At 47.5% G+C, this 19,643-nt stretch overlaps 1 protein-coding gene across 5 annotated transcripts in view; it reads right to left on the reverse strand.

The window, feature by feature from the left end:
• LINGO1 (leucine rich repeat and Ig domain containing 1) overlaps positions 1–19,643 on the reverse strand; it is a 493,542-nt gene that overhangs the window by 29,755 nt on the left and 444,144 nt on the right. The window contains exon 1 of one of the 5 annotated variants that reach the window (XM_031956816.1): positions 17,129–17,199. The exons of the other annotated variants lie outside the window; for them this stretch is intronic. Coding sequence (XP_031812676.1) covers positions 17,129–17,134 — 6 coding nt within the window. The 5' untranslated portion in view covers positions 17,135–17,199. Of the gene's footprint in view, positions 1–17,128; positions 17,200–19,643 lie in introns of those variants that run through there. 5 annotated transcript variants of the gene reach the window in all.

Below are 19,643 nucleotides of genomic sequence, written 5' to 3' on the forward strand. Positions count from 1 at the left end.
GAAATAAAAAATACAATATAATCAAACAAAACTAATGATATAATCAAAGAGATGTGTGACCAGGAAAGGAAGGAGCTAAGTCATGTGGGGAGAGCAAGGATAATAAATGGACAGCCCATGTCCTCCACCGGCACCCTGAGTAGAGTCGGGAAGCCAAAGGAAGATGCAGGAACGTGTTGGGGGAAACCCTTGGGGAAGGACATGACCCTCAAGGTATCTTGTGTGATGTGATGATGGATTTCCTTCTACCCTGTCTCAAATGATGTCACAGAGCCAACAAAACATCAGTTTCAAAGACGCAGTGTAGTAGTGCCCATGGAATCATGGCCTTGGGGTAGCCACCCGTTGTACAGATGTAAGGCTGGAGTGTGTGCAGAGGAGGGTGACTGGCATGGGGAAGGGCAAGGGGACAGAGTCAGAGGAGGACAGTTAAGAGACCGAGCGGTAATTAGGTTAGACAAAGAAACTCTCACCTTCCCCAGAGTCCCTTACTAAGGCTACTTGAGTGCTGCACGGAACTTATTTGAACTTGGCTCCTTCCCCGACACTAGCCTGTCAGTCTGGAGGATGGCGGGATGCCAGTCAGGCAATGGATCACCGTGGGCTGGTAGCGCAACGTCCTTGGAGACCAGAGCTTTTAGCGAGCTCCAATATCATCTCTGATCTCAGCCTGAGGAGCTCCCTAAACCTCCAGAACCTCCAACTAGTCTGACCCCTTCAGAGAAAAGTGCCTCCAGCTTCTCCTCCTCCATCTTCTCTCCATCCTCTTAGGGGTCAGTGGACCTTGGGAAAGGTGGTAAACACTTCCATGTCACTATAAGTCTCATGGATTGGGGAGGACCAGAGATTTCTAGGATGATCGGAACATGCGATGTAGACCTTGTTAGGGACCTTTGAGATCAAGTCCAACTGTTTCATTTTACAGAGTTGGAAACTGAGAAATAACTTGTCCAAGGTCATAAGCCAGTCTTCCACACCCACCCAAACCTATAGATCCAATTCTCTATCTACTAAAAGAGGGATAGGGGTGGGGAGAAACCTTAACAAAAAAGGAGCCCTGCATTTTTATTTATATCTAGGTACACGCCATCCTATAAATAAAATAAACACTTTGCACTTTCCTAGGCACTGACTACTAAAACCACTTACTGCTGTTAAATAATTAATCCCTGCCAACAGAACTCTGTGGCCCATTTCTCCAACCTGGTAAACCCGGAACAGTGTTTAGCAGGAGGGCCCGACTGGGCTCATTATACCTTCACTTTGCCACAGCTTGTTTGGAGGCCCGGAGTGCCAAGAAGGGACTCGACAAGCTGGAGAGCAGCACAAGGGAGCACAACCGGGTTGGAGGCTTGGAGACCATGCCGTAGGAGGGCCGGTGGAAAAGTCTGTTTATTCTGCAGAAGCCACTTCTGCAGAAGTCACTTCACCATATTTGTCTCAGTTTCCTTATCTGTGAAATGAACTGGAGAAAGAAATGGCAGACCACTCCAGTAGCTCTGTCAAGGAAACTCTGAATGAAGAGTTGGACATGATTAAAACAACTGAGCAGCAATCATAACAAAAATCCTAGGACAGTGCCTGACACATAGTAGGTGCTTTATAAGTGACTGTTTCCTTCCTGAAAAAGACACATAGTAGGTGCTTTATAAGTGCCTGTTTCCTTCCTGAAAAATTACTGGGGTACTCAGAGTCTATGAAGTGTCAAAGGAGGCCAGAGGTTACATAACTTTTTTCAAGGTCATCAAGGCGCCACTAAGTCAGAATCTGAATCTGAGTCCACTGATCCCCCCCACCATGGTACCTCCTGCATGCCCCTCAAGGGCAGGAATAGGAGTGTAGAGGGAAGCTGCAAAGCAGTAAATTTAAGAGAAAAATTTCCCACTGAGTGGATTTATCCAGGAGCACTAATAGTTTATTTTGGTAACTGAGAATTCAAATTTCACCTCTGATATTTTCTAGCTAATGACTATAAACAAATCATTTATCATCTCTGTGCCTCAGTTTCCATATCTGTAAAATGGAGATTATAACATGACTAATAGTACTGCAGGCAGCGAGGTGTCCCACTGGACTCGGACCCAGGAAGAAGCACTTGGATCATGCCCCTGACACAAAAGCTATATGCCTGGGTGAATCACTTCACCTTTCTGAGTTTTCACTTCTGCATCCATAAAATGGGGGTGATAGTAACAGTATCTACTTCCTAGGATTGTTGTGAGAATCAAATGAATTAACACATATGACCTTAAAAGCAACATAAATGGCAGTTCTGGCCTATTATCTCTGGATTAGCTCTATCCAGTGCTGGAACAGGCTGCCTTGCAAAGGAGGGAGCCTCCTGCGGTGCTCCAGCAGAGGATGATGACCTCACGTCTCAGGGAAAGTCCTCTTCCTGCAGAAGGAAGCCCCATAGTGGGTGAGAACTGACTCAGACGGACTCTGAAAGAACCTGGTCTGCCCTCCCTCTCTGGCCGCCATTTTCCAGGCCAGACTCCTAAGGGACTCCGTTGAGGACCCTCCTTTCCTCCTCAGACTTCTCAGTCTGGGGATCAGGGTGATGCCCTTCCTGCGCCAACACTTAGATTCTAGGATCGGAATAGTGGCGTGGAAAGGGCACTAGGTTCTGAATCCAAGCTGAGTGACCTTAGGTATGCCCCTTCTTTGTCTATACCTCTGTGCCCCATCTGTAAAATGAGGGGATTGAACAAGATGATCCCTAAAGCTCCTTCGAGCTGAGAATCTACGAATCAATGATTCTGTTAAATTCCAGCTTCTGATCCAGCCACAGAATAAATCTCTCCTCCTCCAGATTGTAATTCTTGGGCCAAGCAGAGAACCCTTTTATCCCCTCCCCCTCCCCCCTCCCAAAGCCAGCTGATCAGGTTCACTGCTGAAGGAAGCAGAGGAGGCAGCGAAGAGATTAATTCCCTGAAAGAGGAAAAAATAGAAGGGGAAAAAAACCCCACACCCTAATAACATGTAATAAGAGGTTGGAGGCAGTGAACAATGCTCTGGTAATGTAACCCTGGTGGTAATCAATTTTGGTGTCATATAAAATAGGCATAATTATTACACCAGTGAGGAGCTAAAGTCAATAACCTGCTTCGGGGACTGGGGCCGCCGGCCCTGGAGTAGAAAAACAGCCAAAGCAACCGCAGCCTTGGCTGGGACAGAAGGCATGTCTTGGGATTGCAATTCTGGCCAATGCCGGCTTTTAGCACCTCATCTCTCTGTGCTGCATCTTTATCAAGAGTGCAGGGAAGACATCAAAGAAGACTTCATTGAGAGAGGGGAGAGAGATGGCCAGAGAGGGCCAGAGAGCCAGAGCCAGTCCTAGAGTCAGAGGGAGAGGAAAGAGGGAGGGAGAAAGAGAGACAGAGAAAAAAAGAGAGAGTCAGAGACAGACACGTGAGGGCCAGAGCCAGAGAAATAGAGAGATGGAGAGGAAAGAAGGAAGAAGAGAGAGATATTCAGAGAGTCAGAGACAGAAAGACTGATCGACAGAGACAGAGAGAACCAGAGAGGGCCAGAGCTAGAGACATACAGACTGATTGACTAACAGAGCCAGAGTCAGAGAGACAGAGGGAGAGGAAAGAAGGAGGGAGAAAGAGAGGCAGAGAGGCAGAGATAGACAGAGAGCCACACAGGCCCAGAGCTAGAGACAGATAGAGGAAGAGAAAAGAAGGGAGAAAGAGAGACAGAAACAAAGATTCAGAGACAGGCAGACAGAGACAGAGACAGAGATCAACAGAGAGAGATAGACAAAACAGGAGAAGGGAGGGAAGAGAGGAGAGAATGGAGTGGGAAGAGGGAGAGAGGCACAGACAGACAGAAATAGAGAGATGGAGAGAAAAGTTCAAAATGGTAAAACAGGTCCTTGAAGTGTGGAACCTAGAATTTGACTGTCAATGGAAGTGTGTGTGTGTGTGTGTGTGTGTGTGTGTGTGTGATAACAAGACTATAACAACTGGGAATGAATTCCAACTTTCCAAATGGATATTTCCTTTCTCCCATCTGTTTTGAGTAAATTATCTATGCAAGATTTATGGAATCTGAAAATTTTGAGAAGTCTTGGATGGCTAGAATTGGAATATACTTTAGAGATTATCAAGTAACCTAGATTTAATTTGGATTTTAGAGATCACTGAATCCTATACCTTCATTTGACATATAAGGAAACTGAGGCTTAGGAAAGATCAATCACCTTGCCAAAAGGTCACATAACTAGTAAGTGCTGGAATTAATTTTGGTTTGAATGAATAGAGAACAGAGAAATAGAAGGAGAGTAAGGGGATTTGGTGACAAGAAGAGGAGCCTCGACTTTATCTCCCGTATGTTGGCAGTGCAGATTCAGGAGTAGAGCTCGATCCATCCCTTAGTATTGCCTCTCCCTCCCACACTGCGATTCTGTCTTGGGATCTTGGGTCAGGAGATAAGAACATCAAAAGTTCTTGGAGATTCCTGCTTCTCCCTCACTCCCTATTTTTCAGAGGAGGCAGTGAAGGCTTAGAGACAGCATACACAGATACTTCAGGGCTATGGCCAGGAGCTTTCTCCATCTCCGGTTATTGCTACAGCTCCAAGACATCTGGGGAGAACTGAGGCTTGGCGAGATGTCCAGTGTCATCTAGACTAAAGCTAGCCTTTGCACCTAGGTCTCCTTGGCCAGAGCTTTGGTAAGATTTATATTAAACTAGCTCCCTCTCCATCTTTCTTTTCTTTGCCCCAAATCCCACCTCTTAAAATGCAGCTTCAAGAGCCCCCTTCTCCAGGAAGACTTCTGGATTGTTTCAGCCCACACTGATCTCTCCATAGATAGAGTCCCTTCTTATGATTCTGGATCTTTCATATATCTGTATACTCTCTTCTGTGACCTCTCTTACATTGTTAACTAACTTTTCACAGGGGGTGCTCTCCCTTCAGTGACTAGATAGTGAGAGCCATGTAGAGGAAGTCCATATTTTAGACTTTTTTGTCACACTGCCACACGATGCCCCAACAATGCCTACTTAGCACAGTGTCCTACACGTAATTCCACAGAGTTTTGATAAAAGTCTCATTTTCACTCCCAAATTAGGGCTACAATCAGGGTTGCTTTTCAGTGTATAGCTCAATTTGTTTCCTTTCATAGAGATCTAATTTTAGAAGCATGAGCTATATTTGGAGACAGCCTATATTCCAATAATACAGTAGATCTGAACAAGACCTATTGTCTCTGAGCCTCAGTTTACATGTTTATAAAATGGGAGTAATATTGACAGAACCTATCTCACAGTGATTCTGCCAGGTTTAAATGAAGCCATGTGGTTTATATTTGGAGACAAAAGAAAAATTAATGCAATTTTTGGTGAACAACGTGATTTAACCACATGGGTGGAAACTCCCTTCATCAATACAGATTGGTAGCTAGTACTGGGTAGTGTTAAGAGAATTTTTTAGGTACTACAAAGTTAAGTGACTTGTTTAGGGTCATACAGTTAGAGACAGAACTTGAATCTAGGAATTCCTAACTTCAAAGTTGGCCCTCTGTTTACCACTACATGTAGTCCCCATAATTAGATAGAGATCAGGATGACTACCATCATTACTGGGTATTGGAGGGATGAATGAGTAGTGGAAAGAGCTCTAGCTTTTTAGTCAGAGAAACTGAACTCTCTGGTATTGGATAAAGCACTTAACACCCCTGGGGTGCCATTTTTAAAATCTGGAACATGATTGGTTTGGATTGGGTCAAGGGCTCTAAATTTTTGGTGCCATGGACCCCTTTGGGGGAAGCTAACAGTCTCTTCAGAATGATCAAAAATGAGTATCATAAGAAACATGAAACTATGAAAGAAATTGAATTACCATTATCAAAATACATTTTAAAAATTCACAGATCACTTAATAATCTCAAGACTCAATGAATTCCATGATTTCTAACATCCCATCATTCAGCTCTAACACTCCTTGATTCAGCTCTAACATTCCACGATTCAGTTTGAATATCCTATGATTCAGCTCTAAAATCTCATGATTTAACTTGAACATTTTATGATTTAGCTCTAATACTCCATGATTCAGCTCTAACATCCCATGATTCAGCTCTAACATCCCATGATTCAGCTTGAACATTTCATGATCCAGCTCTAACACTCCATGATTCAGCTCTAACATCCCACAAATCAGTTCTAGCATTCCATGATTCAGCTCTAATATCCCACGAATCAGCTCAAACATTCCATGATTCAGTCCTTACATCCCACGAATCAGTTCTAACATTCCATGATTTCTTCTATGATTTGAACGAATGAATAAAGAAATAATTAAAAAAAAATCTGAGAAGACACCAATGTCCTAGACATTATAGAAGTAATATGAGGGCAAATGAGGATATCATGGTATAAAGAATAATTTCTGGGAGCTACAAGACTTAGGTTGAAGACTTGGAGAGTGGCTCGCTTTCTTGTCTCTTTTACCACCGATGGCTAAAATACCTAGCTTCTTCTTGGAAAGTATGAATGCAGCCATATAAGAAAACCAAAAGTGTTTTAAAATGTATAAAATTTTAAACTATACACACATAAGGTACATATGTATTATGATGATGAGGAAGTTAAGTACTTTAGTGGACTGTGTGCTGGAGTAAGGAAGACCTGAATCTAAATCCTGCCTGAGATACTTGCTAGCTGTGTGACCTTGGGCAAGTTAGTTTCTGTCTCTGAGCCTCATCCACAAAATGAGACTCAAAGATCTCCAAGGAGCCTTCCAGTCCTAAATCTTTGTTCCTATGATTAATGTTATATATTTCAAATAATATGTATATTACATAATTGTTATATTTCTATATAATTACTATATTATTCAATTCTTGTATAACATATAGTATATTATATAATATGTAATACTATAATCTCTTCTTGACCCTCTTTTTTCATCCTCCAAATAGAGACTCATCACTACTTTAAGTTTAATTTCAAACACAACTATAACTATTCAGCCCATCAACATTAAGCACTTATTATATATTAGGCACTGTGCTAAGTACTGGGGATACAAAGAAAGGCAAAAGACAGTCTCTTCTCTCAAAGAGCTCAGTTTAATGGAAAACCAACATGCAAACTGTGTTTACAAACAAGCTACATACAGGGAAAACTGGAGGTAATCAGCCTAGGGAAGGAACATATCTTGCCTTTACTCAACTTCTCTGGAGATCTGGGGAATTCAATAGAAAGAATATGCTAAAGCAACATATTTCATATAACCACTCAGGGATCCTGAGTAAGAAGGAGAGTTGTGGACTAAATGATAATGTAATTTGGTGGATTTGAAAGTGGATGAATATTCAGTGAAGTGGAAGAGAACAGGATTGGGGGGGGGGTGTCAGAGAAGTTGAGTTCTGAATTTGCCTCTGGAATTTAATACTTCTGTGAACATTTAACTGTTCTAAGTCTCAGTTTCTTCATATGTAAAAAAGGGGGATTTGAATTAAGTGATCTTTAAGGTAAAGTTCAGCACTAAATGTATGAGCCTGAAATGATTAACTGAAGGGTATTAACCTGGAGAGAATTATGTGGTAAAATGCTCCAAGGATCTCTCCTTGGTTCTATCATCTTCGGTATCTCTAGCAATGGCTAGACACAAACAATATGTCTCTGAAATTTGTGTAACATAAAACAAACAGAGATAGTTGGCTCATTGGATTGGAGAAGATCTCAGAGATCTCATTGGATTGGAAGAGATCTCAGGAGGCAAAAAAACAGTGAACTGAAGTTAATATGGCAAAACGAAGTGGAGATAAATGCAAAGATTTGCAGTTGGGCTCAAGAAATCAACCATCCAAGGAAAGTATGGAAGAATTTTAACAAGACAGCAGTTCATGTAAAAAAAAGGACTAGAAGTTGTGGTGGATTAAAACTGAATCCAGCAAAAGCATAGTATCATGGCCAAAAGAGCAAAAGTGATCTCTGGTTGCATAAGGAGAATATAATATATAGAATTAGGAAGTTGACAGTACTGTTGTATGACCCTAGCCAGAAGATCATGCTTGGTTCTAGATATTCCATTTTAGGAAAAACATTTATAAACTGAAAAGCGTCCAGAGGACAGCAGCCAAAGTGATGAGGGCACTAGAAATCATGCCATACAAGGATTAGTTGAGTGAATCAGGCATATTTAGGCTAGAGAAGATTTATAGGGGACATGAAAACTGTCTTCAAATATTTGAAGGATTGTCTTGGGGACAAGAGATTAGCCTTGTTTTATTTGGACTTTGAGGGGAAAAATGGGAGCAATGGATGGAAGGAAAAAGGAGACAAAAATCATTTCCATTTAAGGAAAAACATTTTTATAATTAGGGCAGTCCAGCAATAGAATATTCCACTTCTAGAAGGTCCTGAGTTGCCCATCACTGGAGGTCTTTATATAGCTGCTAGAAGGCCACTTAGAGTGTTAATAGAAGAAGCTGCCATGGAACTTGGTGACCTCTGAAGATCTCTTCCTACTAAATTCTGAGTCAATCAAAATCTAGTTCTATATTTTGATCTTTTCTAATCATTCTAGTTTTTTTTTTTCTGATCCTGGGGTCTCCTCTCCTGCTGAAGTAGCTATAAGTTCTTATTGTACAGAGGCCATTCTCAATTCTTAGGCATGACTTAATAGCTCTATTCTATCCACAGGATGAAACCCAATTTCTTTTTCATGTGGTACTATGGGAATTCTGTTGACTTTGGAATCAGAGGACCTGGGTTCAAATAGCACCTTAGCTGTTTACTATTGGCTGTGATAAATTAAATGACCCTTAAGGTTCTTCTGGCTCTGGGGCTTTGATGCTATGATTTCTAAATGCCCAAATCCTACCCAACTTCATAGGTTGCACATCTTCCAAGAAGTCTTCTCTGACCTTCCCATTCCACATTGGTTTATTAATTTATTAAGAGCCCCAATGAAAGTATTTCTCCTCATTCTTAGCCACTCACCCCAATCCACCAAGTCAGTAAGATGGGCAAAGCAACAATATAAAGGCCCCCTGGTGGCTAAAGACACTTCTTACAGGCCTTGGGGATTAAAATGGCATTAGCCCTATTAACTATCTTTTATGTGCCAGGCAATAGTTGGGAGAATTTTCCTCTTGATGGTCCAGCAAGCTTCCAGAAAATTAAAATAGTGCCTCCATCTCATACTTTTGATTTACTAATGGGAACCTAACTACTGAGGAACAGTGTGGTGGGATTGGGAGATAGAATTGAGGCTAGGATGAAAATGGGGGAAAAGGCTAACTGAATTCCCTCCTTTTCTTTTCCTGATTCCCATGAGACACTTCTGGTCACTTTTATATCTTAAAGTATGTTTGGGGCAGTTAGGTGGTGCAGTAGTTAGAGCACCAGCCCTGAAGTCAGGAAGACCTGAGTTCAAATCCGGCCTCTGACACTTAACACTACCTAGCTGTGTGACCCTGGGCAAGTCACTTAAGCCCGATCACCTCAGCAAAAACAAAATATAAGTTTAAACTTAAAACAAAACCTCTACTAACTTGTAACTAAAATAATAATAATAAGCCCATTCTCTATTTTCTAGGAAAACAAAAATTCCTTGAGAGCAGAGATTACTTGTTTTCTTAGTTCTTGTTCCGTATAGTTCCAGTACCTATGATATATAATGGGGAAGCTATATGTTGCAATGGATAGAGTGCCAGGCCCAGAGTCAGGACCTGAGTTCAAATTAAGCCTCCCACACTTACTAGTTATGTGATCCTGACCAAGTCATTTAACCTTATTTACCTCAGTTTCCTTATACATAAATTCCATCTTGTTAAGCTGAAATTAATTTTTTTTAAAGTTTTGTACTTTGAGATAGAACAAAGACATTTTTAGTGCTAGTCCTAGGAAGGCAGCATGGGAGAGATGAAGAAACACAGGATGTGGAATCATCAGACCTGGTTTGTGATCTCAGCAAGTCACTTCTCGGACCTCAGTTTTTTCATCCATAAAGAGGGTGTTGGACTTGGCAAGCTCGAAGCTCTCTGCTAGTTTCAAAGCCTTTGATCCTATGAAAAGTCACCTTGGTGGTGGCAGGGGTAAACAAAGAAGGGGGAGAATCTGAATCTGCTACTGGGAGGGCAGGGGTTGGAGATCTGCTGCTGACCCATTCAGAAGGCAGGCCGGGGATGGGTCAGGAATACTTCCCAAACTTGCTTAGAGGTCTGGGCTAGGACTGGGATTGAAGTATTCTAACTTCCAACTCCATGGAGATTCAGCCTCTTTCCTCAAACTGATAAGAGCTCATCAAATGGAGTCATTTCCCAATTGTTCCTTCCTCTCATGGGATCATGGGATACTCTCCCACGCCCTCCAAATTCCCTTCTAAACAATGCAATTGAATAATCCTTTCTCCTTAGACTTAATCATGCAGTGAAAGAGGATTTTCTTTATTAACTTTCTTTGGTTCTTTCTCCTATATATTGTCAGTGACCCTCTGTCTGTACCTGCACTTGACCCCTGCAACTAGTTGACTGCAGAGAATTGTTGGTGAGTCTGAGGATTCCTTATCCATCATTGGAGTCCAAGTGAGCTGCCATATATGCAATGATCCGGTTCAATAGTCTTGTGGAATTGAAATCAATAGCAGCTAAGGAACACCATAGTGCATAGAGCACTGGACTTGGAGTCAGGCAGACTCATCTTGCCCAGTTCAAATCTGGCCTCAGACATCTGCTATCTGTGTGACTCGGGGCAAGTCACTTAACCTGTGTACCTCAGTTTCCTCATCTGTAACATGAATTGGAGAAAGAAATGGCAAACTACTCCGAGATCTTTGCCAAGAAAACTCCCAGAGGAGTCAGAAATAGTTGGACATGACTGGAAACTGAACAACAAAATGCCTAGTTGATGTTTTGACTTGAATTATAGTATTTAATGAGTATCACACATTTTATTGGTAGCTTAGGACAAGCTTTGTCATTCTCCCCATGGGCTCTGATGAGGATCATAAGAAGGGACAAGGAGGGCTAATAAAGGGCTTTTGTCCTATGAAAGAGAGCTATAGAGAGACAGCCACTATGGGTGAGCCCACTGATGAGACATCATTGTATTCTGTAGACGCATGCTAACCCTAACCCTAACCCTAACCCTAAATGCGCTGAATCTATTCTTCCTTACTTTCATACAGTTAAATTCTAAATAGCTTGAATGAGGTTTGTTATTTTTTAAAGGATTAGCTTTGGGGTGAGGGGAGCTGGATTGGAATAGCTCTTTTGCCTCTTACTATCTTTGTGATCTTGGACAGATTCTTTTAATTTCTCTGGGTATCCATTTCCTTTTGTTAATCATTCAATCAATGAGCTTTACTTAAGGCTTACTACTAAGTATAAAGCACATTATATCATATATTCTGCTACATGCTGGCTCATATGCTAAGCAGTAGGGGTACAAATGAAAAAAATATGACAGTCCCTGCCCTCAAGGAGTTGCCATTCTATACAAAATGATGGAGACTGGAATGAGAAGGTCTCTGAGCTCCCTACAAGCTAGAATTCCTAGAAACGCTTGAATTCATGTTATTATATCAGTAAGTAGGGAATAGTCATTGAGCATCCTGTGTTTTAGGATGGAGGCTTTTGGGGAGGCAGAAAGAAAAAACCTTATATGTTCTTTCTTTGGAGTGTAGAGTCTGGGGGTAGGAGGCACCAATTACAGGGAACAGTGAACGTTCAGCTGCAGACAATATTTAACAGTAATCACAAAGAGACAAAGTAGCCCATAGAAAGTGGGAGAACACTTCGATTCAAGAAGCTTGGGCTCAAGTCCTGACAAAATAGCTACATGACCTTGGAACGATCATTTTACTCCCCCATTTCCTCCAGGGAACTCTCTGGGGCTTAAATATGTGGAAGCAATTTCCAACACGAATTAATCTGAAAAAAAAAAAAAAAAAACAAACACCTGTTAACTTAATAGCCTTGGAGGTCATGGCACCCGCTTCCAATATTAAGGAAGTCAGAGCAAATGGGAAGTTCCTTATGAGCTGGACTAGTCGGAGAAGACTTCCTGGAGGAGATGGAATTTGAGCTGGACTTTGAAGAACAAAAGCGTTTGGTTGGGGCAGAGGATAGGGAGGGAGGAGGAGAGAGGACATTTCAGGTCAGAGGGATTATATGACTAAACGTGTCACTGTGCCCGTATATATGGGGGTAGGATAGGGAACGGGTGTGAGAATATTCTAATTTGAGAAAGAGGTGAGAGGGAGAGAGCCTGTGTGGAGAGAAAGGGAAAGTAGGGTAAGGTGTAGAGAGCCAGATTTCTAATGCAAGGCCCAGGAGGGAAGACTTGATTTTGTTGGCAAGAGAGAGTATAGGTTATCTCAGAAGTGGGATGGAGACTAAGCATTTATTAAAGACTTGCTGTGTGTTAAGAACTGAGCTCATTTGGGGGCCTCAGAGTCAAGTGAATGAGACAATTCCTGCCCTCAAGAAGCTTACCCTCTAAATAGGAAAGACAAAATGCAAAGAAGAGCAGAAGAGGTGGGGGAGACACTTGGACAGCACAGACTCAGTTAATTAGAGTCAGGGAGGTTCCAGGGATGGAACCCAAGTTTCCAGTGGGGAAAGAGGCCTTGTTTTATAGAGGACGACACTGCTATTGAAAGAGATAGTATGACTTTTCCAGGACCATTCAGCTGCATAAACTGTCATTTTACTTCTCTTGGGTGGACAGAGGAAGGGGACTGAGGCCATCTCCCTCCCCTTTTTTTCTGCTTGCTTTGGGAGAGGCCTTTTCTTTCTAAAGGACATGATACTCACCATCTTAGACTGGTAAAAATATGAGTGGACCCTCCCACTCCCTCATCCTGCCAAGGGAAAGACTACAAACCATCCTATCACTAGATGTCTGCAATGGAAGCTTGCGGAGCCATGAAAAGAATCTTGCATCCAAAACTTTTTATTTGTGTGAGAGGCAAATCACTCCCACATACGTTTGCATCTCAGTTTCCTTAGCTCTAAAATGGGCACAAGGATACTTTTAAAAATGGTTGTGGAGAAAGCACTCTGAAAACTTTAAAACACTATATAAATATGAATATTATCATTATTTGCTATTATTTCCCTCCTGAAAATGCTGATCTTTTCACTCCCACAAGTCTCTGCTGAAAATACACAGACCATCTCACTACCTCATTTCTGCAATAGAAACATCAGAGATCACCATCCCACTTCCTATTTTCTCTGCTGAAGACATTCATGTCATTCCACTGCCTTATTTATCCAATGGAAACAAAGCGAATCCTCCCTCTTCCTCCATTACCTGCTGAAAATGTACGGGCCCCCAAGGCCAGTTCCTCCATTTAATCCCTCCATTAGAAACGGCACGCAAACCATCCCACAACCCATTTCTTTGCTGGAAAAGGAGGCCATCCCACTGACTTGTTTTCCTGCCTATAAGCCTTAACTTCCCAGGCAGGCCCCTAGAGGGCAGTAGTAGATTAGACGCAGCTGCCACGCTCACAGGTGCTAGGGGCTGGCTAGAGAGGGGCTGCTTGGGAAGAAGGGTTTGTGGGATCTCTCCCGCATGCAGGTAGAGCGAGTGCCCTTTCCAGAAGAGCTGTATTTGGGGATGACACCTAGTGTCAGAGAAGAAAGGAGGCGTTAGGGCTGGCGGGAGGGAGCCTGTCCTTTGCTGTCTGGAATATTTTCCCTTCACCCCCGTCCTTAAGAAGGGGGACAGAGATAGGCTCTCCCTGGCCGGGGGCAGGAGGTGCCAAATACTAGTTTAGACTCCAGATTTATTCAGTTGTCGTTCTCACTGAGCCGGTGGTGCTCCCTCCCCTGGAAGACCATCCCCTTCTCTAAACATGTCCTTTAAAAAAAGGTCCGAAGATCAGGCCAGAGAGAGAGAGAGAGAGAGAGAGAGAGAGAGAGAGAGAGAGAGAGACTCTCTGTGTGTGTGTGTGTGTGTGTGTGTGTGTGTGTGTGTGTGCGCAGGTTGTTGGAGGGGGTGGGATGTGTCCCCTCAGCCCCCTAAACCCTGCCTCTCTGAGGAGGAGCAGCAGGCCATTCTAAGCCTTTCCTTCTTCCCCAGGCAAGGACCGAACAATCTCCCTCACTGCCTCGTGCCCTTATTGTTGCTCCCTTAGGAGAGCCCCCCATTTCCTGCCCTGGCTCATAGGGGAAGGACCTGCCCAGGAGGGAGCCGGGGCCAGCCTCTCCCAGTATTGGCAGGGGAAGGGTCAGGGCTGACTCCTGCCCAAGCATCCTTAATAGGTATGTCAGGAGCACATTCACACATCTCTGAATGCTTGACTTCATCCAGCTCCTTGCCCCCGCCCCAAACAAACAAACAAGTACATAATACATCCACCCCTTTCACCAGGCAGCAAGGACAAAGCCGGCCAGGGAAGGTCTGCCTTACCCACCCCAGTCCCGCCCCTGAGGAATCTGGGGGAGTGAAGCTTCCCCACTGTCCCCATTGCACTCCGGGCCTAGAGGAGGTCCCTTCAAGGACCAGGTAGACAGAACTACTCTGATCTCTCCATTCCTTTTAGTGAAAGGCTAATGCAGGAGTCCTAGGAAATGTAGGGAAGACACAGAGGTCGGGGCGGGCAGAGGGGCAGCCAAGATGAAAAGGGGGAGACTAAGGGCCCTGAGGAACTACAGGCAGAATTCGTTGCTCTGGATGGGGCCTGAGGACTGGGGAACATTAGGTAGCTGCTGAGTGTGGGTGTGTGCCCAGAACAAGGAGCTTGCTGGAGATGACATTTGCAGTCTCCCAGTGGCAGGGAGCTCGCGGCTGTGGCCAGCCCCAGGGAACCCCTGTTTCCTTTCCTACCACCCATGTAGGGTCAGGAGGTTTAATCTCAGTCCCTCATGGTCTCATTCTGGTTTCTGGAAGATGAGAAAGGGGAACTGAGGAAACCTGAAGCACCCCAAATCTTTTTCTGTCTCTAAGAGAGGGGACCGACTAGATTAAAAGGACTGGATGGGGAAAGAGGCACTGGCAAGGGAGAGGCACCTCCTGGTCATGGCAGAGAAGGCTCCCTCCCTCCCCCAGCGGTGGACTGAGGGACTGGGGAGAACAATGAGAAGAATCCCGCAGCCTGAAAGCCCCCAGAGACTAGGCTTGGGACCGCCCTGAGTGGGAAAGCCAGCTTCTTCCCCCTGATCCTGACTGGGATTTCCTGCTCCTATCCCCCTAACTTTCCCCACGGTTGTAGCTGGGATTTAGGGAGCCCGTGGTCACTCAGTCCTGAATGGCCCCAGAATCAATCATGCTGTGAGGGTGTAGAATGATGGAAGAAGGGGGTAATCCCAGTGCCCAGCTCACACAAGATATGTATGGGGGGAAGGAGGAAATGAACCAGGAAAATGGGGGAACAGCAGCTTCCAAGGGGATAGGGGAAGAAGATATTATGCTAGGTAGCTCTCACCCCCACTTCTTTTGCCTCCAGCACGGAAACTGGGGCAGACAGATGTTGGGACAAGGAGAAGTCATTACTAGAAGGACAAAAGCTCCAGGGAGAACAATTCCTCTTTCTCTAACAGGGGCTGGGGTAGCTCCCAGGAGTCCTCTCTTCATTCTTTTCTTCCCAGCCTCTGCCTTCACCCAGACTTTCCCCCTTCCCTGTCTCATTTCTTCTTTCCCTCTTTCCTCCCTTCCTCACCTCGCCCTTAATTCTCAGACATCTTTCCCAAACTTCTAGATTGGAGCAGGCAGGGGGGTGAATGAAGTCCAGAAAGCAGGAGCTTGCAAGGGGCCAGGGGGTAGCTACCTGGGCAGGGCAGGCTTCTCTTCCCAAGAGGATGCTGTCTGAGGAGGAGGCAGCCCTTTAGGCTACGGAGAGAGGGACATTAAGGCAGAGGACTCTTTTAATTCCGTTTTTGGTTGTGTGTCTAGTACACGCCACTGGCTCTCAGTACAGGCTAACTGATAGGCAGAGGAACCCGGGAAGGGAAGGGAGCTTTGGCTCGGGAATGGGTGGGTGGGAGGAACGGCGGCTGCTGGCCCTGGAAACCTTTGTGGAGAGGAAGGAAGTGTCCCGATCCCCCCTGGGAAGCTCTGTGCCTCAGGCCGGCCCTCAAAAATCCCCAGCTCGCAGAGGGGCACAGTGAGGGCCGAAGCTAGGGCTGCAGGAAGGGAAGGAGGCAGAGGTTGGCTTAATGATGGGGGGGAGGGATGGGAAACAACTTCAGAGCAGACAAGAGGAGGCTCTCTGGGGGAGGGAGGTACCTTAAAGGGGAGTAGGCTGAAGGTAGGCTCGCGACTAGAAATTCGGGTGATCCGGCATTCAGCGGCGCAGCGGAGAATCCCAGTCTCAGAGGCGAGGGCTGGGGTTGGGAAGGGAAAGGTGCACAGGGAGAGAGAGCGGTTCGGCTCCTGGAGCTCCCAGTCTCTCGCTGCGATTTTTTCCCCATTATTTTTGGAGGGTGTGGGAGGGAGAGAATTGAAGGGAAAGGAGGGCAGGACAGAACTGAATATTCCAAGGAGAGCTCGAGGGCCTTTCGCTCCTCTCAGCTCCCCAGCTCCCCGCCTGTACCCCCAGCTGAGAGGTCTTTCGCTTGGCGGCACTGCCAATCCCCACCCCATTTAGCAAAAGCAGCCTCTAAGACATGGGGCCGGTGCCTCCATCATCCTATGCCAAGGTACCGTCCCCTCCTCAGTTTGCGGGGAATGTGCCCTCCCCTTCTCCCGTGCCCCCGGCTCCAAACTCTCAACAGCGGGCCCGAGAGGGAGCTGAGGCAGGCGAGCCCCTCCTGAGCAGGGCTAGGAGTGGAGTCCACCTTGTGGGGAGAAGAGGAAGAAGGGGAAGGCGTTGGGGGCGCAGCCCTGTTCTGCCCAGCTTTGCCGAGCAAGCTCTGGGGGACCAGGAGGGGGGCGCTGCCAACCTAGCTTGGGGTATTTGGTGGGGCTGGTGAGGGGGTGAGGGGAACGGCAGCTTCGGGCCTTGGCAAAGGTCCGCGGTGGGAAGGAGGGGAGCGCCCGTTCCCCCCCGGGCGGAGACTGTCTCGCTTGCGGGCTGCCCTCCAGGAGGGCCGGCCCCTCAGGAGCTCCCCGCTCTCTCCTCCTTTCCTCTCGCTAGCTCTCTCTCTCTCTGTCTCGGCGCCCGCCCGTCCTCCATCCCGGGGCTGGGCTGGAACCCGTGGCCGGCCACCGCTCACCTGCATCTCTTGCTCGCCGTCCGTCCGCCAGCCTCGGTCACCAATCGCATGTCTCCCCCCAGCCCCAGCCCTCCTCCTCCTCCTTCGCCTCCTCCTCCTCCTCCTCCTCCTCCTCCTTCTTCTCCGCCGCCGCCTCTTCCCGCGAGTCCAGCCTCAGCGGGGCCGCCTGCGGCCAGCACGAAGCGGAGCCGGCGCGGGGCCGTGCCCCGGGGTGGCCCGCGGGTCTGGTGCGCCCAGGCCGGGCGGCCGCTTCAGCCGCGCCCCGGCGCTCCGGCTCGGGCTCCGGGGACTCCTCGGGCTCCGGCTCCGAAGGCTCTGGGGGGCTCGGGTTCGGGCTCCGGGGGCTCGGGCTCAGAACGGACGCAGGGCACCGGGCCCCGCGGCGGCGGTGGCGGCGGTTCGGGCTTCAGCGAGCCCTGCGGGGCCGTCCCTGCTTCTGCAGCCGCCGACGTCGCCCCCGCTCGGGCTCCTGCTCGGGCGCTGGCCGCTGCTCCTGCTCCGGCTCCCGCTGGGCGCGCCCGAGGCCGCGCGCTTTGCCTATCCCGATCCCGATCCCGAACCGGGCTGGGGCGGCCGCCAGCGGGCAGCGGGGACGCATCCTGCCCGGCCCGGAGCCGGCCCCCGCGGCCCGACGGAGCGCCCCGGGAGGGGCCCTCGGGGAGCGTCCGGAGCTCCGGCTACTGCTGCTGCTGCGGCTCCCGCCCTGTCTGCGACTCCCGTTCGGGCTCCGGCTCCGGCTCCGGCTCCGCCTCGGGCTCGGGCTGCAGTCGCAGCCTCCCACCCCGCAATCGCCGCGGCCGCCGCCGCTGCTCGCCGAGCTCCAGCTGTCCGCGCTCTGCCGAGACTCAGCCAGCCAGCGAGGGCTCTAGTGGAGAGCGGGAGGGAGGAAAGGAGGGAGCAGGAGGGACGCGGAGGGAGGGGGCTGGGCGGGGGAGGGGGGCGCGGCTGCAAAGCCACCGGGAGGGTGGGGGGAGAGGAGAGGCTCACCGAGTCCCTCCCGTCCCCCCTCCCCCCTTGGCCTAGGTATCCTTAGCTGCAGGGTGGGTGAGGGCTAGCTGGCTCCGCCACTCCCCCCACCCCCACCCCGGCGGCGAGAAATGTGGAAGGGATTGGATCCCAGGATCGGAGAATCCCCAGCTAGAAGGCACCCTAATTAAGGCTCAGCTAGTCTGAGTCGCCGGTTTTTACAGCTGGGGAAACTTAGAATTAGGGGAAAGGGACATATTTCTAAAATCAGGGTCAGAGTCGGGATTAGAATCCAAGGCCCCTGATTCCAAACCCGGGATTCTTTCCACTACATCAGGGTACCCTCAAAATTTTCTAAGTCCTAGGGGTTGACGGGAGTGTGTGTGTGTGTGTGTGTGTGTGTGTGTGTATAATGATGATGATGAGGATGAGGATGAGGATGAGGATGAGGGTTGGGGAAGAGGTCAGATCAAGAAGTCAAATTTTTATCTCCTTCTCCTCCTCTAAACCCTTGGGCATCTCCTGGCCTTTGCCCCTCCCAGGGCCAGCTTTTCCAGGTACTTGTGGGGCTACAGCCCCAGACCCTGTGATACCCTGGGCCCTCTCCCTTTGAATGTGTTTTTGTATCAGTGAGTATCTGTATGAGACAAGAGTTCCTTATTAGACCCAGGTTTGGCAGGGAGTGTGTGTGTGTGTGTGTGAGATGCTTCTCCTGCTGGTGGTGAGGCAGGGAGGTTAAAATCCTAAGAGGGCTCCGACCACTTGGTGGCTCTATTTTACTGAATCTTCCATTCCCCCCCCCCCCCCTTCTCCTCCCCCCTCCATGGAAAGGCTTCTGCTGCTTGCACTGTGCTTGATTTTTTAATATATTGTACAGTTGGGGAAACAAAGGCCCAAGGTCTCCTTGGGAGATTTTTCTCCTCCCTTCTTCAAATCCTCTTTAGGAACCCCTTCCTGTCCTCTAGATTTTGGGCCCCCCATTCCCCTGCTAAGGAAATCACTAGTGAAGAAAAAATTGGTAAGGGAAGAACAGAGGGAGATTGGGGTTTGGGAAGCTCTGGTTGGATGGCTGGAGGGAGTGCCCTGCCCCCTCCCCCACTGCCCCCCCTAGTACTGCCTAAGTACTTCAGCTTCCTGCTAATGATATACCTCAAAACCCAATAGTGGATAGGATGCCTGACCCTGGAGTCTACAAGCCCTGAAGAGGGCAGTACAGAGCCTCTCTGGCTGACTGTGCTCTCACATTTCTACCCGGAGGCCAGCAGAGGGACTCAGTGAACCTGGAAAAACTGGCAATTTGGGGTGGGGAGATCCTAGAATCCCAGAGACGGTTCCCCTAATCCATCTCCCTCAGTGGCCACAAGGAAACTGAGGACCAGACCTTAGAATGAGATACCCTAGACTGCTTGAAGTGAAAGACAATTTAAGAATTCCCTCTGCCCCCCTCTCCTGGTTGCAATGAAAGCTAAGCTGATTTACCCAAAGTCCCACAGAGAGCACAGGCACAGGTGAATGTCAAATGCACTTTGGGGGGCGCCTCTTTTGTCAT

Source organism: Sarcophilus harrisii, chromosome 2 (assembly GCF_902635505.1).
Source record: "Sarcophilus harrisii chromosome 2, mSarHar1.11, whole genome shotgun sequence".
Classification (NCBI taxonomy): Eukaryota; Metazoa; Chordata; class Mammalia; order Dasyuromorphia; family Dasyuridae; genus Sarcophilus; species Sarcophilus harrisii.